The sequence below is a fragment of the Schistocerca cancellata genome, chromosome 2, assembly GCF_023864275.1.
Source record: "Schistocerca cancellata isolate TAMUIC-IGC-003103 chromosome 2, iqSchCanc2.1, whole genome shotgun sequence".
Classification (NCBI taxonomy): Eukaryota; Metazoa; Arthropoda; class Insecta; order Orthoptera; family Acrididae; genus Schistocerca; species Schistocerca cancellata.
In genome coordinates, this window is record NC_064627.1 from 947,242,677 (window position 1) to 947,265,806 (window position 23,130).

At 44.6% G+C, this 23,130-nt stretch overlaps 1 protein-coding gene across 1 annotated transcript in view; it reads right to left on the bottom strand.

Annotated features, from left to right (window-relative positions):
* Positions 1-23,130, bottom strand: part of LOC126162924 (ubiquitin-like modifier-activating enzyme ATG7) — a 111,087-nt gene that overhangs the window by 24,684 nt on the left and 63,273 nt on the right. Inside the window, exon 10 of the mRNA XM_049919742.1 lies at positions 7,467-7,582. Coding sequence (XP_049775699.1) covers positions 7,467-7,582 — 116 coding nt within the window. The remainder of the gene's footprint in view (positions 1-7,466; positions 7,583-23,130) is intronic.

Sequence of the window (23,130 nt, forward strand, 5' to 3'; positions counted from 1 at the left end):
ACTAAGTATAATATTTAAAATGTCCCACCTTGCTTCTTGATCACACAATTTTATAATACTCCTTACTATTTAACTATCCTCACAATGAATCATCTGTCCCTTCTTGCGATCTGAAGACACTGTGGAGGCATAAGATATAATCTCAGTGACTAAAGGTTTATGAGTGACTGAACTGTGGATTGTTCTTGACAAAATAAAAACAATAACAAAATAAAAAGCAAAACTAAACAGATATAAATAAACGGAAAACATAATGTACTAATGAATAAAGATCGAGAGCTTAAATGGAAAAACGAAACACTACTCTATGGCAATAAGTACAGTAACAAGTCAATATTTTTCTGAAAGCTAACACAACCACCCATATGTGCGGTATCGAAGGGAGCATATAGGAGGACTGCTTTCCCACTGTCCACTTCACCTCTCCCACGGTGCTAGTATGGCACACAGCCAAGAAACTGTGCCACTACCACAATGCCGCATGGCTTGGCACAGGCGTGAGTTGTGGCACAACTGTGTTACATCCCAAATTGCGCGGTCTCACTTGAACCTATTAAGTTACAAAAATGCATGTTGCCCTGCACTCTGCTATACATGTCTCAATTTGCACCTAGTGTAAATACTTTCGGCCAGATGACTAGTCTGGCATAGCAATAATAAATTAGATACACAAACCTTCTTCATGAATCGGTCTATCTATTAGCGAGAACTGTACCAAACTCCCTAAAGTAATTCTTGAGGTCAGACTTCACATACAAATAGAGAAAAACACATCTGGGACTTGAATTTATCATAGTTTAGTCAAATGGTGTGAAATTATTAATAAATTATATACACAAATCTGTCTTATCATTGAGAACCATATCAAAATGCCTAAAATGCTTACAGTAGTTCTTGATACTAGCATTTATACGCAGATGAAAAATATGGTGAAGGACTTCAATTTATAATATGTAGTAGTAGTAGTAGTAGTAGTAGTAGTAGTAGAAGGGTTTTGTGGGCGCACGACAGCAAGGTCTTCAGCGCCCGTTCAGTATCATAGTGAGACGGGTGTCAAGAAAAAACTCAGAACATTTACATCTAACGCAACATAAAACGGAACATAAAACACGGGGAACAATCATTGAAAAATATGTGCTCACCCACACCGAAGCATGGGATGAAGCAGGGCGTCAGCAGTAAAACATGGACAACACAGGAAGAAAAAGGTAGAGGGAGCTAAAACAATGGAGCAGATGGAAGTGGCTGGCTGACCGCAAGGAAAAAAGGAAGGAGTCAGCCACTCTGCAATACACTAAAACCGCCAGCCTAAAAGCTTAGGCCAGAGTCCAGACACATCACAAAACTTAAAAACCCTAGACACACACGTCTCATCATTAGCTAAAACACAGGGCAGATCCCCATCAACTTGTGCTTCTGCCCTTGCATCACGGTATAAAACGCAGTCTGTCAAAATGTGCCGGACAGTGATGTGCACACCACAAGCATCACAAAACGGAGGATCCTCCCGCCGTAATAAATAGCTATGTGTCAGAGGACAGTGCCCGATCCGAAGACGTGTGAGCGCCACCTCTTCCCGCCTGAGCAGCCGGCAGGAGGAACGCCACGGCCGAGTGGTTGACTTTACTAACCGCAGTTTACTGGCCGTCACCGCCAGCCATTCAGCCTCCCACAACTCCATGCACTTCCTGTGGAGTGCAGCGATGACTGACTGCAAGGGGATAGGACACTGGACCACATCCTGCTCTCTGCAGGCCTCCTTGGCAGCCCGATCAGCCTGTTCGTTGCCCCATATGCCGAAATGACCAGGCACCCAGCAGAAGGATACCTCTTTACCCCGCCGTTGGAGCAAGTACAGTTTGTCATGTATCAGCTGGACCATCTCTTCAGTCGGGTACAGGTTCTGCAGTGATTGTAAGGCACTAAGAGAATCGGAGCAGAGAAGAAATCGATCGCCCCGAACTCGATTCATCTGCTCCAGTGCCGTCAGGATCGCGTGGAGCTCCGCTGCGAAAACGGTATATTCAGCAGGGAGGCGAATCCGGGTAACGTGAGCAGGGAACACCACAGAACAGCCAAGGAAAGTCTCCTGTTTGGAGCCATCAGTATAAACGACAGTGAAACCGCGATGCACATCTAAAAGGTTAAAAAACAGAGATTGGAACGTAAAATCTGGTGTGCCATCTTTCTTAAAATGAGTCAAATCTAAAATAAGTTTGGGTCTCCAGAGGAGCCAAGGTGGAGATCTGCTCCAACCGCGACGTAAAACACGAAGACCAGCCATAGACATCGCACTGAGGCAATCCTGTGCGCGAATCCCATAGGGCTGCGTCGCACGTGGCCGGTTATGAAACAATCGTGCCAGAGGAGGCTGAGCAACGGTATGGTATGCAGGGGTGTAGGGCGTGGACAAAGTTTTATACGCCTGGCGCACTGTAAGTAGCCGTCGCCGCATATGAAGTGGCGGTTCACCAGCCTCTGCACAGAGGCTGGGGATGGGGCTAGTTCGGAATGCCCCAGTGGCCAACCGAAGCCCTTCATGGTGCACAACGTCCAACATTTTTAAGTAAGAAGGCCTCGCAGACCCATACACCGTGCACCCATAATCGAGCCGAGACCGCACAAACGCCCTGTAAAACTGGAGCAGTCAAGTCCTGTCAGCTCCCCATGTACTGTGGCTAAGACATTTTAAAATACTTAAAGCCTGAAGCGACCGCCGTTTCAGGTCTTTAAGATGAGGTAACCACGTGAGCCTCAAGTCAAAAATGAGCCCCAGAAATCTCACCGTGTCTTTAAAAGTAAGAATAGTATCCCTCAAGCGCAACTCAGGAAAGGTTAAAAGCGAACGAGAACGGTTAAACAGAACACATACAGACTTCTCGGTGGAAAACTGAAAACCACTCTTCTTCGCCCAATCATCCAAACGCCTAATCGTAAGTTGCAACTGACGGGTTGTTGTTGCAAGGCTTGAAGAAGAGCAGAACAAAGAGAAATCATCCACAAACAAAGAACACTGGACAGGACTTTTCACTATGGACGTAATGCTATTAATAGCGATGGCAAACAGAGTCACACTTAAAACGCTACCCTGAGGGACACCATTCTCCTGCTCAAAGCGATCAGACAGGACGTCACCAATTCGGTATCTAAAATATCGTGGCGAGAGGAAAGACTGAAGAAAAAGAGGAAGACAACCACGAAAACCCCATTCGTGAAGCTGCTCCAGGATGAGACGCCTCCAAGTAGTATCGTAGGCCTTCTCGATGTCGAAAAATACACCTAGAAGGTGATGACGGCGTAGGAAAGCCTGTTGGATAGCCGCCTCCAGGAGGGCAAGGTTATCGAAGGTGGAACGAAACCTCCTGAACCCACACTGAAAGCGACTAAGGAGTTGCCGGGATTCTAACATCCAGACAAGGCGGCGGTTGACCATCCGCTCCAAGGTCTTCCCTATGCAACTAGTGAGGGCAATGCTACGGTAGCTACTTGGGCTCAAGCGGTCTTTCCCGGGTTTTAAAAAAGGGATTAAAACCGCCTCACGCCACGCGTCAGGAAAGTGACCCGACGCCCAAATGGCATTAAAAAGTGCGAGGAGGATGTCTTTGTTGCGCATTGTGAGGTGCCACAGCATACTGTAATGGATCCTGTCGTGGCCAGGGGATGTGTCACGAGCGCCAGACAATGCAGAATCCAGCTCCCACATAGAAAATGGGCAGTTGTAAACTTCATGAGAGGTGGAATGGAAGTCCAGACCACATCTCTCAGCAACGGCTCTATGGCGCTGGAAACCTGGATCCTGACTGGTTGTTGCAGTAACTGTGGCGAAATACGCTGCCATAGTCTGGGCAATGTCTCGCGGATCCGTGTGGAGAGTGCCATTATTCATTACAGCAGCTATGGGGCACCTCCCTCCTCTGCCAGAAATTCTCCTGATGGTCTCCCACACAATGGAACTTTTGGTGGAACGATTAATGGTGTTCAGGAACGTTTGCCATGACCTCTTCTTGCTCTCACGAATAATGCGGCGACATCTTGCCCTCGCCACCCGAAAGGCTGCAAGATTCTCAGCAGTCGGCCGACACTTGAACCGACGCAGAGCCGCACGCCGGGTCCTGATCGCAGAGCGGCATTCGGCACTCCACCAAGGCACAGGTGGCCTCTTCCGGTGGCCTGTGGACTGCGGAATGGATGCTGCAGCGGCGTGGTGGACCGTTTTGGTAATATGATCCACCCACATCTCAACATTCGCACAGTGGTCGAATTGGGCCAACTGGCTATAAAGTGTCCAGTCAGCTCCACTGAGCACCCATCGTGGTGGTCTCCTTTCGGGGCCCACGCCATCGGGCAGGTGAATCCAGATTGGGAAATGATCACTGCCGTGCAAGTCAGCGACCACTTCCCAGTGAGCACTGGCGGCAAGAGCCGGAGAGCAAAGCGAGAGATCAATGGCAGAGAACGACCCAGTCGCTGTGGAGAAATGAGTACTCTGTCCTCCATTGAGCAAGTAGGCACAGGATGACAGGAGAAGCCTCTCAATTGCTCTACCCCTGGGGCAGGTAATTGCAGAGCCCCAAAGCACATTGTGGGCATTAAAATCACCACAAATAATGAATGGCTGGGGGAGCTGGGTAAGAAGGTCGGTGAGGGCTGCTTCATCAAGAGCATCATGTGGGGGCAAGTAAAGTGAACATACCGTCAATGGATGACGCACGTGCACGGACACAGCGACGGCCTGTAAAGTTGTCGTAATTGAGAGAGGCGAGGAGTGGTAGTCCGTCCTGACGAAAATACCTACGCCTCCTCTAGCTCTCTCTCCACGCAGGTCGTCCTTTTTATGGAGTGTGTAGCCTCGTAGCTCAGGGGAGTAAGATGGATGGAAATACGTCTCCTGGAGACAGAGACACAGTGGTCTACCCTGAGACAGTAGACGAAGTTCCTCCACATGCGTCCTGAACCCTTGCAAGTTCCACTGGAGTATGGGAGCCATCTATGTTGGGGGTAGCACCTTCATCCTGTCTCTCCGACGGGGCGGGGAGACCGCAGCAGGTGTAGGGGCAGGCGTGGGACGAGATGATTGCCCCACACATACATCGTACTCCATCAACTCTGGGGAAGAGTCAGATGAAGCCTCACGTAAAACAACATCCGCATGGTCCGATGGTTTACCACGGGATTTGACGCGCTGTTGCTGCTGGACGGTAGCTTTCTGTGGTTTGGTGGACTTTGGGGGAGCTGATGTGGGAGTGGGAATTGCCGCACTGGGTTTGGGAACAGCCTCAGCTGTTGGAGGCGCTAGGGGCTGGCCCAAGTTCGCCACTGTACCTTTGTCTGCCGTTCGAGTAGGGGCTACTGGCTCTGAAACACTGGGTGCATTGCAAGTGCACTGACAGCTACAGGTGTTAGTGCCAACACTCACCACCTCGGTCTGCGTTGAGGCATCGACTTTTGGAGTAGGCTTCTGAACCAGGGAGGCAAAAGATGTAGCAAATGTGGGAGGTTGCATCGACTTAAAGATCTTCTTGGCCTCACCATAGGGGATACGCTGGGTTGTTTTTATTTCCTGGACCTTGCGTTCCTCTAAAAATATGCGGCAGTCCCTACTCCAAACAGGGTGGTTCCCAGAGCAATTAATACATTTTGCCGGACGCGAGCAACCAACTCCTTCATGAGCAGCCAGACCACAGTTTCCACAAGTCGCTTCGCCTTTACAGCCTAAGGTGGTATGCCCAAAACGCTGGCATTTGAAACAGCGCATTGGGGCCGGGAAATAAGGCCTCACACTAAGGCGAAGGAAGCCAGCTTTAACATGTTCAGGAAGTTTTGTGCTACTGAAGGTCAGAATAAAGGAGTCGGATTTGACAAGAGTGCCATCAACCCTCTTCATGATGTGTTGGACATCAACGATACCTTCTGGAGCCCACTCACGTTGCAGTTCTTCCTTGGGAATATCAGCTAGATCTCGGCATGTCACAACACCTTTGCTGTAGTTCAAGGTGCTGTGCAGTTCAGTGTCTATGGCATACTCTCCAAGGCATTTAGCAGACTGAAGTTTATTGGCTTGCTGGGAAGTGGAAGTTTCCACTAGCAAGGTTCCATTACGTAAGCGCTTTACCGATTTTAAGGAGCCACAGATTCCCTCCAATCCCTTTTGTATATAGAAGGGCGAAACCTTCTCGAAACTACCCTCCTTCCGTTTCACAATGAGAAACACATTCAGATTACCAGAATGTATTCTGTTACCTAAGACTGGACTTTTCAAAGAAGCGCCGGAGTCAGGGGGACTGACTGCACGGGCCCTCTTAAGAGACTGGGTGTTAGAACCTTCCAGCGGCCCACCCTTTCCGCTGGGAGGAAGAAAAGAGGAGTTCGAAGGATCCATCTCGGTCCCACGAGCAGCGAGGGAACTAGAAGTCCACCTAGACAGAGCCCCGCGTGCCTAGGTAAGCCTTATACAACTGAGGTGCGGCAGGTTCCCCAGAGGTTGCCCGCTATCGACTGTTCCACCTCAACAGCCATGCATCTCATCAGCGCGCAGCACACCTTGAGATTGAGGGTTTTTTTATAGAGGTTTGTTCCATCCTCGCGAACCGGGCGGTCAAGCCAAGATCCCCATTCCCTGAGACACACAACGTTCCACCACCGCGCCGCACGTTGGTCGCTGAAGTACGCTCAGAGCTTACGGTGACGGGGGACTGGTGGCGCCTACCAGTCTCCAGCTCAGGAACCCCGGGGTCGCCAAGCCCGTACCCAGCAAATAAATGCTGAGCCCCTGGGGGCTATAATATGTAGTGATATCTGCAAAAGGCAATCTCAGTCTGCATCCATGTCTTGGTTAGCACACAGCTCTACTGTGTCAGTAATCGCAGAATCATACCTGTATACTTGCAAAAACATATATATAATTTACATCGGAATGTGTACATGTTGGATACAACAACACCTATGGTACAGGTTAGATCAGAATGAGTGGGAAAAGTTTGCATTTTGATAGCTAAACTGCTTGTATAAGCTACAAACTATTTACCATGTAAATTTTACACCATATAAAATTTACTGCACTGTACGTACTAAATGTGTTTACAAATGATAAGCAAGCCTTTTTCCAAGGGTGTATACAAATATATATATAAGATACAAAAATAATTCTTCTGGCAAAATATATAGCTACACTCAGCTGAAAGTCATTAAATAATATACCTTTATGTTCATCTTCTCTTATACTAAATAGAAGTAAGGACAAAATGAATAATCACAAGTAAGCATAAAATGAGTATGATTTAATGATAAGTCAACACTGAGGTCATTAGATACCAATTGGTGATTTGTTTAATGTGATTTAAGGAAACCAAGGTACATTCTGGAGGGAGGGCGAGGGATTCAAATCCCAGTCCTCCAGAATGTGAGTTCAATATTCTGATCATTGTTCCACCTAGCTGAGTAAATTGTCAAGTGTTCTGATGCCTTACCTTAGTGGATGTTGCAAGACTGACACCAGTAGCTCGGCAGCCAATGCTGCTGCAACTGCTGAGACTCCTGGCCTCGTCACAGTGCACTGCTGATCCAAAGTTCGATCTACCTGTGACTGTCATAATTTGAAAAGTGGATCAGGGTCGCATAAATCATTGTCGAGCAAAAATTCATCTAACAAAGGTAAGTTAAAACTATAGCATTTGACACAGGAGACTAAATGACATAAGTACTGAAACAAGAGGAAAACATTGCATTAGTTTCTCCCCCTCTGTCCTATCATCTCTATCATCTCATGCCGATTCATGTCCCTTACCCTCACTGTGCACCGCTCTCTGCCAATACAACCACCGACCTTTTCTCCTTCTCTGTTCCTCTTCTTTTCTGTTCCCCATCCCTGCCTCCCCCCCCCCCCCCCCCCCTCCTCCAACGCCTTGCACATCCTTTCGATGCTGCACCTGGTGGCAACTTTGTCCTGCCATCATCTAGTCCCTATACACTCCAGCAGGCAGCACTGACACCTTTCCTCCCACTTGTACTCTGCTGTCCCACCCCACTCTGGATTTCTGTTTCTGTTCGATGTGACATGTTTGCACTGTGGCTAGAGCGGCCAGAGAGAGTTGTTTTGTGTGTATGTGTTTTCCATTCTGAAGAAGGTTTTGGCCTAAAGCTCAGATGTGTAACTGTCTATTCATCGTGGCTGGCTGCACCTCAATGTGTCATCTACGGTGAGTAGCAATCTAACCTTTTCATAAGGTTGTTGATACTCCAAACTGGACTTTCTATTATTTGATTTTATTCCTGGTGTACAGACGATGGCAGCACAGTAACTATGGTAGCAGCTTGGGCTAACAGCTGTAAATAACAGATATGGATTCAACCGATTAGTTGTGAGCAGGCTGCGTTAAGTGGTGGACGTACGACTGTAGCGTGTTGATGCTGTTGTGTCATAAATCACAGTGGAGAAGTATCTCTAAATCAAGTGTTCAACACGTTTTCCAGAATGTTTTGAAGAAGAGAGAAGTGCATACAAAGTTTATTCTTGACACTCTGACTCCTGAACAGAAACAATGACATGAGGATGCCTCCAGCAACTTGATAGAAATGCAAAAGACAAATCTTTTCTGGAAATTGACTCCAAATTATTTCAGACAGGGTTCTTCCTGAACCTCAATGCAGTTTCCAAACCTCCAGAGGCACAACAGATATGATCTTCTGTGTTACACAACTCCAGGAAAATGCAAACAGCAACACAGACCTCAATATTTAGTTTTCATGACCTAGGAAAAGTCTTTGATTCAGTACGTAGATTTGCCATGTGGGAAGTACTGAGACACTCTGGATGTCCTGTGGGATTGTTTCAGGCTCTTCATTTTGGTATGTTTGGGCAGGTTCTTTACTGTACCTCTGCACTGGGTTCGTTCCCAATTACTCAGGGTTCAGTACAAGGCTATGTGCTTGTTCCAACAGTCTTTGCACTGTACATGACTTCTGTGCACATGAATCAACTGCAAACAACTAAGGCATAGGGATTAAGTTTCATTTTGATGGGCATCTCTTCAGTATGGCAACACTTCATTCATAAAGTCATACCCAGGATCCAGGTTACGTGGATGACAGAACTACAGAATGCTGACGACACTACATCCTCTGCTCTAACACCTGCAGAGTTACAACAGTAACTCAACTGCTTTAAATCTGCACAAAATTATTTTAGTCTTACCATCAATACAAAAAAACAAAAAATAAAAAAATAAATAAAAAAATAAAAAATAAATAAATAAATAAAATAAAAAAAAATTAAGATACTTGCACAACCTGCCCAGGATTAATTCTTCCTGAGATCAATATCTCCATCTTAAACACAACACTGGATTAGGCTGATCGCTTTTCATATCTTGGAAGCAACTTGTCTAAAAGGTGTACCGTATTTACTCGAATCTAAGCCGCACTTTTTTTCCGGTTTTTGTAATCCAAAAAACTGCCTGCAGCTTAGAATCGAGTGCAAAGTAATCGGAAGTTCTGAAATATGTTGGTAGGTGCCGCCACAACTAACTTCTGCCGTCGAATATATGTAGCGCTACACAGGCATGCTTTACAGGCACAAAGATAAATACTGGCGCCAAAACCTCTGCGTCAGTAAATAAATTTAAAAAAAAAGATGGAAGACGAGCTTTTTTCTCCGACCCGAATTTCGACCACTGCATTTTCATACATTATCCAACGAAGTAAATACAAATTCCGTATTGTTCATCTCCGAATGTAGCAGCTTTTCAATGCACTACGAAATCCGACTGGCAAGACCGTTTGCGATGTTTGTCAGTATGGCCAATTCTACGTTCTGATTTTTTTTTCTACCTGTGAGAAGAGATGGTTGCTAATGGGAACTTTTGTGAATTCTGAATCACATGCAGTATTCTCTTCACCATAAGAATAATACAAATATAAACATTTTGCCATGTATTCTTTCGTGTTTGCTGCTATCTCATTTAACTCCTGTCTGCCTAATAAACTACGAAACTAGAGTGAGACAACACAAACGCGGAAGTATACACATATGTCATGTTCATATTTGTATTATTCTTATGCCTAATAGTGATACAGTCAAAAATGAAGCGCGTGCGGCAATTGACTAGATTTTTAAATCTAAGGTGACTCTAATTTCTGTGCAGAAAATAATGTACTAAAGAGGCGTCTGCAAAGATTTTCAAATGGAGAAAAATTGTCGCTAAACTCTCGTTCAGAACACCTTCTATCATACGCAGTTTATTATTTGGTTCTTGTTGATCATTATCAAAGAAAGCAGCAGTGTAAATAACAACAAATAGCAGTCTCTTGCCATTGTTACGCTACTGAGACAATTACTCTCTTTTTTTTTTTAATTGTAAGCGGCAGTAGCATGCACAAAAGCAAACCATGCCGCGAGCGGTGACAGGTCGTGAACATTCATTATCGGAATGCGACAAACAATGCATGACACAGTACAGTAATGCATTTTCAGCTTTGAGTGACGAAAACACATATAACAAAGAGAACGGCAATTATCAGATCAAAGAAAAATAAGCAATCAATTCAAACCAGACGAAGCACGTGAAAAACGAAGGGTACCCGTATAAATAAGGACGGAGCGCCTGACGCATAGCAATGGCTACCTGGTAAAGCTTAACTGCTAAGCTTACAGCTCGAACCAAACTACTGTAGCTGTATCGTCATTCATTCGACCTGAATTGTGTCTCATATTACAATGGACCAACTTTGTTTCGATTTGGAGGTGCGGCCTAAAACTTTTCTCTCCCCTTGAATTTTGAGTCTCAAATTTCAGCTGCGGCTTAGATTCGTGAAATTTTTTTTTCCTTTATTTCGAGTCTCATTTTTCTGGTGCGGCTTAGATTCGAGTGTGGCTTAGATTCGAGTAAATATGGTACCTGCAAACAGGATGTTGTTGAAAGAATTGGGGCTGCCCACGCAGCTTTCAGATGGTTAATGTTCAGTCAGAGAATAAGACCAAAGTTGCATACCAAACTCATGGTGCACAGATTTGTTGTCATTCCCACATTCCTATAACACTGTGAAACTTGGACACTACTGCTGCGTTATCAAAAAACTTGAGAGCGTCCATCAGCTAAAAATGAGATACATCTTAAACATTACATGGGAGAACTATGTGACAAACAAAGTCATTCTCAAGAAAATGAATCTAAACAGCACTGAGGAAATCATCATCACTCATCAACTGAGATGTTAGGCCATGATCATCACATAAGCCATACTAAGCTTCCCCACCAAATACTCTCTGGTGAACTCTGTTCTGGCAGTAGACCTCATGGAACCCATCTTAAGCACAAGCTCAAACATATCATGAAGACATCTTGGGAAGAACATGCTGCAGATTGGTTGCTGTGGAGGAACACTACACCCACTGCTGTTCAGGTGACAAGCAAGAAAGCTCCATCAATCACACTCCCACTTTCTTCCAACCATTTAGTGCAATTTGTATGGGTGCATGTTAATATCAGAACCAGTCTTTCAGTCATCAGAAAGACATCCATAAGCTGAGTTGAAATCCTCACTCTATGCAGGAAGGAGTTATGCACGCTCAGAACTGAGTTGCAGATGATGAAGGGAATTATACAAAAAAAAAGTTGTAATATAATTGTTAATTTCTTGCTTAGTATTGGTTCTTGAAACTTTGGAAGACACTTTCAGGACATTTGGCCCCTAACTTCAGACTGCAATGTTTTAGGACAGTCTACATCTACATCTACATGACTACTCTGCAATTCACATTTAAGTGCTTGGCAGAGGGTTCATCGAACCACTATCATACTATCTCTCTACCATTCCACTCCCGAACAGCGCGCGGGAAAAACCAACACCTAAACCTTTCTGTTCGAGCTCTGATTTCTCTTATTTTATTTTTATGATCATTCCTACCTATTTAGGTTGGGCTCAACAAAATATTTTCGCATTCGGAAGAGAAAGTTGGTGACTGAAATTTCGTAAATAGATTTCGCCGCGACGAAAAACGTCTTTGCTTTAATGACTTCCAACCCAATTCGCGTATCATATCTGCCACACTCTCTCCCCTATTACGTAATAATACAAAACGAGCTGCCCTTTTTTGCACCCTTTCGATGTCCTCCGCCAATCCCACCTGGTAAGGATCCCACACCGCGCAACAATATTCTAACAGAGGATGAACGAGTGTAGTGTAAGCTGTCTCTTTAGTGGACTTGTTGCATCTTCTAAGTGTCCTGCCAATGAAACGCAACCTTTGGCTCGCCTTCCCCACAATATTATCTATGTGGTCTTTCCAACTGAAGTTGTTCGTAATTTTAACACCCAGGTACTCAGTTGAATTGACAGCCCTGAGAATTGTACTATTTATCGAGTAATCGAATTCCAACAGATTTCTTTTGGAACTCATGTGGATCACCTCACATTTTTCGTTATTTAGCGTCAACTGCCACCTGCCACACCATACAGCAATCTTTTTCTAAATCGCTTTGCAACTGATACTGGTCTTCGGATGACCTTACTAGACAGTAAATTACAGCATCATCTGCGAACAATCTAAGGGAACTGCTCAGATTGTCACCCAGGTCATTTATACAGGTCAGGAACAGCAGAGGTCCCAGGACGCTTCCTTGGGGAACACCTGATATCACTTCAGTTTTACTCGATGATTTGCCGTCTATTACTACGAACTGTGACCTTCCTGACAGGAAATCACGAATCCAGTCGCACAACTGAGATGATGATGATGTTTGGTTTGTGGGGCGCTCAACTGCGTGGTTATCAGCGCCCGTACAATTACCCAATCTTTGCTCAGTCCAATTTCGCCACTTTCCTGGATGATGATATGTCGCACAACTGAGATGGTACCCCACAGGCCCGCAGTTTGATTAGAAGTCGCTTGTGAGGAACGGTGTCAAAAGCTTTCCGGAAATCTAGAAATACGGAATCAACTTGAGATCCCCTGTTGATAGCGGCCATTACTTCGTGCGAATAACGAGCTAGCTGCGTTGCACAAGAACGATGTTTTCTGAAACCATGCTGATTACGTATCAATAGATCGTTCCCTTCGAGGTGATTCATAATGTTTGAATACAGTATATGTTCCAAAACCCTACTGCAAACAGACGTCAATGATACAGGTCTGTAGTTCGATGGATTACTCCTACTACCCTTCTTAAACACTGGTGCGACCTGTGCAATTTTCCAATCTGTAGGTACAGATCTATCGGTGAGCGAGCGGTTGTATATGATTGCTAAGTAGGGAGCTATTGTATCAGCATAATCTGAAAGGAACCTAATCGGTATACAATCTGGATCTGAAGACTTGCCCGTATCAAGCGATCTGATTTGCTTTGCAGCCCCTAAGGTATCTACTTCTAAGAAACTCATGCTAGCAGCTGTTTGTGTTGCAAATTCTGGAATATTCCATTCGTCTTCCCTGGTGAAGGAATTTCGGAAAACTGCATTCAATAACTCCGCTTTAGCGGCACAGTCGTCGGTAACAGTACCAACGGCACTGCGCAGCGAAGGTATTGGCTGGCCAGTACTTCATTATGGATTAGTTTAGGTATTTATGTTAGAATTCTTTTTTTCCAATGACAGCTCGTCATGATGTGGAACATGTCAGTTCACAAATAAAAAAAAATAATTCTCTGTGAAAGCATGGCTACGTGCTGGCCATTTACATAACTAGTTTTTGTTTTAACCTTGATCTACAACAAAATTTGATATCAGTAATCCAAACACATACATACTAATTAGAGATTCAGATATGGATTATGATTTGTTGCCAAGGGAACTGATTTCAATTTGTTTTTAAGACTTTCAGCATCTGCCAGCACCTTTAATCCTCAAGGGAGGTAGTCAAATATTTTTATGGATGAATACTTTGCTCCTTTCTGTATGAAGACAAGGATAAGTCGTGGATTGTGGATAGTAGAGGCTATTTTTGTTCCTAGTGGTATATTTATGAATACTATTACTATTTTCAAAAAATGCCTGATTCTTCACAACACATTTCACAAGAGTGTACATGTATTGTTAGGCTATTGTTAACACATCTAATTTTTTTTAACAGTTGCTTACATGTAGCTTATGGGTGGACAGCATATATTATCCTTACAGGAAATTTCTGAGCAATGAATGTGCCACATCCTTCACAGCAGCTTGATATGAGACTTCTAATTCATGTTCTCTTCAATATCTACACCCAGGAATTCTGAACAATCAGTTTTATGTGCCAGTATTTGCTCTCCCCCAGTATGTATTGTTACTGATGAAGATATTTTTAGCACAGCACTGAATTGAACAAGCTGTGTTCTTTTTTTAAGTTAAGTGACAGACCATTTACCAAGAACAAATCAATTATACTTTTGAATATTTAATTTACTGTTCATTATGTCGGAGTTTATATGCCCTTCAGGTGAGAAAAAAGTGAGTTGGTTTTCACGTAAATGAGATAAAGTGTCTGCATATTTGTGTGTTGAATACTGAGATGTGAAGTTTCGAAGTGATACAGCTGCTTGGAAGTTATTGTAAATGTAGCTAGTAACATGCTGTGTGTGTGTGTGTGCACAATTATTAAAACAGAATAAGCAATTATTATGAAGCAAGTGTCTGAAAGCACTAATGGTATATTTTTGGCATCACTGACCTGTATTACAGCACACATGAGAGTACTGAAAGCTGTCATTACAAAGATTCTGGCAAGCGAAAGCATTCCCATAAAGGCCAGCACACTTTTGCATATGAGAGTATTCAATCACAAGCTCTCACACTTCCGTTTCCAATTCTGCCGGACATATTGGAGGATGATGCCATACTATCAGTACACTTCTTTACACCTATGTCTAATGGTGTGGTGTGCTACATCGAATCACATCTCTGGCCTACAGGTTACATGGGCCCATCAGCTGGCCAATTTAAGACCATGTGGTTTCAGGTCAATTCTCACTTTTGTCTGAAAACTGTTGTTTCTCTACATGACTGACCAAAGGACTGGCGACAACTTTGCAGTTAACTGTTTATATCTGGATATTTTTTGGACTGACCATATTATTTGTTCATGACACCTGGACCTGCTTGGAATCTTAATATAGTGAAGCCCACCTACTGCTATTAAGTTATACTTCAGTGGTTTCTGTCACCATTTCTGCCAAGTGATTGATTTCAATTTGACCTACAAATGGTTTTTCACTGCTTTAATTCAAGTTGTGTTAATTCTGGACACTATCCTAATCCCAACATTAAATCGTGCCTGTACCAGTTCGTATCACCATCCAACTGTGAATCTCCTCTCTCCAATCTAACCACATGATGGTTACCATACAAGTATTCATTAACTCCAAATTGGGCTCACCCTCCTTTCCCAGGTCATTCTCAATGGAAGGAAAAACAGCCATCACAACTTCAAGACACACCTTGATTTAATCACTGTTACAGAAGACAAAGGCTCCACAAGCGTTGTGATGAATCACAGCTGTCACCTTACAGAAAGCATCTGGTGACTGTCACAGTGATCCCATGCCAGAAGTCCAAAAAAAACTTCAAGTCCTAATTTGAATCCTTAAACCCGTCCCAGAACCTCTCCCATGAATCCATCTTCATCTCCTTAATGACCTCTGCACACCCGCATTTTCCATGCTTCCCAGAATCCATAAACCCAATGATCTTAGTTACCACATTAAAGCTGGCCACTGTACTTCAGCTGAAAGAATCTGTGCTCTGTTAATTCCCATTAGGCAGCCATAACCATGTCGGAAACCTTTTCACAAGAATCACTTAAACACAAATGTCAACTGTCAATTCGCTGCCCTTTTATACCTTGTGTACGTGACAGTATTGTCATCTGTATATGTGCTTATTGCTATCCCATGACTTTTGACACCTCAGCATATAACTCATTCGGCAAGGGGCTGGTGGTACACTGCTGGCTCTTGAAATTGAAATATCACAAAGGCAGCATACAACACATGTCAAATTTGCACAACATGAAGTAACTGATTGAAAATGCATTTCAGTGCAACCACAGAAAGTAGGTAGGAGTAATGCTTTCTACATTCTGTAGTAAAGGAAGGATTATGAAGTTGGTATCTCATTCATGAATCACAGTTGAATGCCGGTTGTTTGTGAGAAGATTGTGTTAAATTTTCTGTGACAAAGAGAAATGTCAATTGGCACAGGGTGGAATTTGGCAACAGCATGATTGTGCTCTATCAAGACTGTAGTTTATGGGACTGTGGTACTGCTGTTCATGTTGCTCTGGATCCTATAAACTACCATGGAACTGATGGGTTCAGGATAGCCTTACTCAGTGCCACAATGGACTTCAATGGCCCCCAAATGATTAGAGCCTGAGAGAATACACATATTGTTCACTCCACCATGCAGGTCTGTACAGCCACATTGCATACCTTCAGTTAAGACTGTTTGCAGCAAGACAAGTATCCACACAGTCAGTGTGATGACATCTGGAGTACTCTACGAACTATCAGCACAGTGACCACTGTCAAAGCTTTGTTTGATGTGGCAGAAAAGATATATATACTGACAGTGGTGTGCTCCATGACACTACAGAACATAGAAGTGACATCACATCATCTTTTTAGACAAGTCTTGGTTCTGGATACAGCACCACGATGGACATATTTGTGGGTGAAGCCTTTGAGAAGCACAAACATAGCTTGACTGCATTCATTGTCATCATATGAGGTCATCACCTGGTGTGATGATGGAGAATGCCACTGGGGACATGAACCCTATCACGTCTGGTTTGCATAATCAATAATTTCGACAGCAGTAATTACATTTATGGTGTGTTAATGTTGCTGGCTATGCCCTATCTTCAAGGTTCCTGTGACATTATCTTTCAAGATAATATTGCAAGACTGCATGATCCTTGTGCTGCCCTGATCTACATTGATTGGTCAAGCACATTCTCCAGACCTACATCGATTCAACTGTTGCCCTGGTCAGCACCTTCTCCAGATCTCTCACCCACTGAAAAAACTTTGGTCATGGGTCGCCAACATACTGCCACGCCATCACTTACCAAACTGTCCAATGCTAACTATGAGCTGAAGCAGCATAGAAAGACATACTTGTATCAGTACATTTTGATTTAATTGGATTGTAGACACTCGCTTCAAGATATGCAGACAAAGCTCTTCTCAGGAAGATTAATCCATCGGTAATGGACACTATGAAAGCCACAAGAAAAACAGTAATCTTGGGAAGAAGGTATAATTAATGTGGGTCAAGGGGATCATTAAATATAATAAAATAGTTGATGACTTAGTGAAGACTTCTGCTCAAAACAGCACATTTAGAACCATCTTCTTACTGCCATCAGGCCTACAGACTATGTTACATAGGATGAAAAATTATTTCAATGGACAAACTCAGGGAAGCTGCACAGGACACTGAAACAAATATTTTTCTCTAATTTGTATTTTTCTGTCATTTGTTTTGTTTTGTTTTAGGGTACAAAAACAACTACGGTCATACGCGTCCATGGCAGGACTGTAGAACACGAAGACGAAGAGAAGAGTTAAAAACAACTACATGTTAATCCCAATAGACGGACGAGAAGACTGCTAAAAACAGGGATCTGGAGAAAGGTCTAAGCAGCACACCATAGATAAACGGAGGTCCTGAACTAAAAATTAAATGGCCTTTACCATATTGCTACGACAGATAAAAAGTAGAACGCGATCGACAGCCCGCGTGTTGTTTGCTAAAATGGCCAATAACTCAGACGGCAAACACAAATGAGGACATAAGTGGTTAAAAAAAGGATACCCTATCAAGAAATGGTAGACTGTCAGATGTTGTGGACAATGAGTACAAAGTGGTGGGGAGCACCACTTAACAAATGGCAATGGCTAAAAAGACAATGCCCGATATGCAAATTGGCTAAAATGATCTCCTCACAGTGAGAGGGCCAAGAGGATGTGGTCCAAGCTGCTGGGAGTGGTTTAATAACCTGGAGCTTGTTCCCATGAAGGGAGAACCGGTGGTGATGCCAAAGTGACACCACCTGCTGACAGAAGGCAACACAGAGATCATCAGAGGGAATGTAAGAACTGGCGGGCTGAGGTATGAGGACTGCAGCTTTGGTAGAAGTGTCAGCAGCCTCGTTTCCTGTCAGACCAATGTGACCAGGAACCCACATAAACATCACAGTGGCTCCATCAAGAGTGAGCAAGTGACAGCTTTCCTGGACTCTTTGCAAAGCATACAGAGGCTTTGAAGGGCATTGAGAGAGTCAGAGCAGATGATGCAATTCGTCTGTGTCGCCAGATGTACTGTGTGATCTGATACAGGACAAAGAGCTCTGCTGTAAATATTGAGCAGTGTTCTGGAAGCCAATACCTAAAAATGTTGGTGCCAATGACAAAGGCACACCACAGTCAGTCTGAGAGCTATCAGTATACACAAAACGTACTATCGCTGAGTTGTGTGTGAAGGTAATGAAAATGAAGGCGATAGAGCAAAGTTGGTGTAATGTCCTTAGGAAGCAAATGAAGCCCAAGGTGAACACGGGCTGCTGCACGAAGCCAAGGTGGTGAAGACTTTACACCCACTGGGACAGTTGCATGTAGTGTGAAGTTAAGCTGCTGGAGCAAGAGCTGAAAGTGAACTCCAGGATGCACCCCATACTCGTGATCAAAGGAGTCATCGAAGAAGGAGGCATAGGATTGGTGGCCACACATGGCAGACAAACGACATGCATATATCTGTTGAGGAGAAAGTCACGGCAGTAGGACAGCAGTAGTTTGGCAGCTTCTGTCTTCAGACTCTCAACTGGGCTAGTGTAAAAGGCGCCAGTGGGCAAACAGATGCCATGATGGGGATGCATAAATGAAACACCCATAGTCTAGTTTTGAACAGACAAGGGATCAGTACAAGCAGATGAGGGTGGTTCAATCTACTCCCCAGGTAGTACCACTGAGGACACGGACACTGAGGGACCACATATAGTGTACTGCCAGGTAAGACACACACAGGAGGACCAAGAATGTTTCCTATTGAGCATGAGCCCCAGGAATTTCGTAGTTTTGATGAACAGAAGAGCAAACAGGCCCTAGATGTAAAGACATTGGAAGAAACTAGTTGCACTGCCACAAATTCATACAAACGGTTTTGTCAGTGGAAAAATGAAAGCCGTTGTCGATGCTCCATGAGTAAAGATGATCGAGACATTGCTAAAGACGCCACTCAATGAGACAAGTTCATGGAGAACTGCAATAGGTGGCAAAATCGTCAATGAAAAGGGAGCCGGAGATGCCCCGTGGGAGATAGGGCATTATACGGTTAATGGAAATAGCTAAAAGGATGACACTCAAGATGGAACCCTGAGGTACACCATTTTCCTGGATAAAGGTGTTCAACAAGGCAGAACCCAAACGTACCTTGAAAACTTGGTCTTTTAAAAATTCCTGATCAGGAACAGGACATGTAGCCGTGGAAGCCCCACATGTATAGAATAAGTAGGATACCAGTCCTCCAGCAGGTGTTGCAGGCTTTCTCCAAATTGAAAAACACGGCCACAGTCTGGGATTTCTGCAGAAAACTATTCATGACATGGGTGGACAAAGTGACAAAATGGTCAACTGCAGAATGGTGCACGCAAAATCCACACTGTGCAGTGGTTAGTAAATTGCGAGACTCGAGCCACCATGCCAGCTGGGCATGAATTATATATTCCATCACCTTACAAACACAGCTGGTAGGAGAAACGGGACAATAGCTAGAAGGAAGGCATTTGTCCTTACCAGGCCCAAATGCAGTTGTAATGAAGCAGAAAGTGCTTGCCCACAAGAGCAAGGTGCAACATCTGAATGTGAACATTGTCTGGCCCTGGAGTGAAGGATTGGGATGATATGAGAGCATTATCTAGCACCCTCATAGTAAAGGCTGCACTGTAGCACTCAGGATTCAGAGAAGAGAAGGCTATTGCCTGAGCCTCCTCCACTTGTTTCCAATGGAGGAAGGCAGCGTGATAGTGGGAAGAGATCTAAATTTCCGCAAAATGGCAGCCCAAGGTGTTGGAGATAGCAATACGGTCCATGATGACATTGTCTGCTACTGTCAAGCCGGAAATTGTGGAATAGATCTTGTTCCCAGAGAGCTGTTGGAGGTTGGCCCACATGATGGAACATCGAGCGGAACTGTTAAAAGAACTAGTGAATGGAATCCAGCTAGCTTTCTTGCTGTCCCTAAGAACACAATGACACTGTACAGGCAACTATTTATAATGAGTGCAGTTTGCCATTGAACGACAATGTTTAAAAAATAGGAAGAGCACATCTCCAAGTGTGAATTGCATCATGGCATACCATAGTCCACCAAGGGACTGAGACATGGTGTGATGAAGAGGAAGTGTGAGGGATGGAACATTCTGCAGTGGTAAGGATAATGTTTGTAAGATATTCTACCCAGTAATCACGACTAGGGAAATGTTGTTCACTGAAGGTCACCAGGGAGGAGTAAAGCCTCCAGTCGGCCTTAGTAATCTGACATTTGGGTGGCACGTAGATGGGGTACGAGTCAGCAAATGGACAGCACAGGGGAAATGGTTGCTTGAGTATGCGTCAGAGAGAACGGACCACTTGAGACGATGGGCAAGCTGGGTAGTGCAGAAGGAGAGGTCCAAATGGGAATAGGTGTGCGTGGAATCTGAAAGGAATGTGGATGCTCCTGCCTTGATTGAGGAAGTCAGCCAAGAGGGCACCTCTTGGACAGGTTCTGTGAGAACCTGATTTTGCGAATTGAATTTTGCGAATTAAAGCTACCGAGCAGCAGAAAGGGGTGAGGTAGCTGCCTAATGAGCTGGAAGAAGTCTGCCCTGCTGACATCGAATGATGGTGGGATGTAAACTGTACAGAGGGAAAAGGTCACGAAAGGAAGGAAAAGGCGAAGTGCAACAGCTTGAAGACAGGTAGTCACGGAGATGGGTTGACTACGATCAACATCCCATATGAACAGCAAGACTCCCCTGGAGATGGAATGCCGTCCTAAGTGAGGTCAAAGCGGACTGGGAAGAAATGTGAGAGCTCAAAGTGGTCATGAGGACACTATTTTGTTTCCTGGATGCACAGAACAAGCTGACGCTGTGATTCTAAGAGCAGCTGAGAAATACTCTGTTAGATTGAAGGCCACAAATGTTCCATTGGAGGAGAGTCATAATAAGGATAGGGGAGGAGGGAAAAAATGAAGGGATGTCACTTCGGCGGCTGCTGAGTGCCAATCTTCGAAGACTCATGGCTACAGGGAGCAAAGGGTGGAGGATCCTGCTCCATGGGATCTAAAGAGGCACTGGCTTTCTCCCTCTGTCGTTCTGCGGAGTCCAGGGCAGAATAATGGTTGGTGATGCACACTGGCAATACGCAGGTTGGCCGTGTGAGGGTATCACGTGGCAACACTATTGAAGAGGATGTCCAAGTTGGTGAAGGAGAAGACCATTATCTTTGTTTGACTTCTTGGAGCCTTTCCAGTTGTAAGAGGAAGACTTAGATGTTTGCTGTCTGGAGGGCCATAGGGAGTCTACGTGAGAATATTCCTTCTATCCATACCATCCTGCCAGTTGTGTAGCAGGTGACTTCGCCTTGCGAGGCGAATGTTTGGTGGTTTGTGGCATAGCTGGATGAGGAGATGGCGATGCTCCCATGACACTGGACGATTTCTCAACCGCAGTGCTGAATCTGAGGTCGCATGTCTGCGTGGCCATGTCCTTCATGGAGCGAGATGTAGCAAGGACAGTACTGTAAGTGCCAGATGATAGAACACAGGGTCTGCGACTAGCCAATAACTTGTGAGTGACTGGGTAAGATGATTTTTCCTTTACCAGATCTCCTGGACACTTTTTCCTTTACCTGGATCTCCTGGACAGCCCACTCATTGAGATACATGGGACAGAGAGGAGGTAGCATGGTCACCATTGCAGTTGATACAGTGGAGAGGAGGAGGCGGAAAATTGCCCTAGTGTGCCTCCTTACCACTGGATATACATTTGGCTGGGTGTCAACAAGACATTCAACTGTGGTTGAAATGACACAGGTAGCAGCACACTGGGTTCGGAATGTAGTCAGAATGTGATAACCATAGTTTGCTTTGATCTTGGACGAAGCACCACTCTATTAAAGGTGAGAAAAAGAGTGCATGTGGGCAATTTTTCATCACCTGATGGACGGCAGTGAGACGCTGATCAGAGAGGTACATTTGGATTTCTGCCTCAGTGAGACCATTGAGTAGTCTAGTGTAAATAACACCATGGGAAGAACTCAGAGTTCTATGGGCCTCAACTTGAACAGGATAGCTGTTGAGAAGTGAAGTGGCATGCATTTGTTGTGCTTGAGAATCAGAAGTAGTCTCCAAAAGCAAAATGCCATTGCATAAACGAGAGCAGGATTTCACAGGGTCGGCAATTGCACCAACACTTTTCTGAATAAGAAATGGATTTACTGTTACAAAGGACTGACTGTCTCCAGTAAGAGAAACCATGAGGAACCGTGGTGCAGCTGGAAGGGTCTCTGAATCAGGATGTTCATTCCATTTATGTTTGGTGGACGTGGGCTATGAAGATGATGATTGGCGCATTGCGAGAAAATCCCACATGGTTGCCACCATCTCTGATGGCATGCTCCTTCCAACTAGGGGCCCACCCTCTGAGGGGGACTCACCCGTCTTAGGTGATTGTTCAAAATTCAGGTTACACCTCCCAAACGCCTGACATAGGGACCAATCGGCAATTTGGGCAGGTAGCAGCTCAGGCAATCACCCCACCCTGGGCCTGGCCTGTACCAGGGGGTACATGCGAACCCTATCTGTCAACCCGGGGTTAGGAATTACACATTACTCAGTCAACTGTTATGCATCAGATGCATGGGCCAGCCTTCAGGAGCCCATAGGGAAGAAGAAGAAGAAGAAGAAGAAGAAGAAGAAGAAAAAGGAGCGCATCAAACGTCAAAGCAGAAGAAGGATAGGAGAAGGTGAACAAAAAACAGTGCTGAAACAGTTCTCGCGTCAGGTACTGAAAATGCGGAACACATTCCTAAAAACACCCCAGTCATGTTCCCCAAGGGAGGGGAAAAGGAATAGCAGGAGTAGAGACATACAGCACAGAAGGGAAAAGCTGCTGCAAAG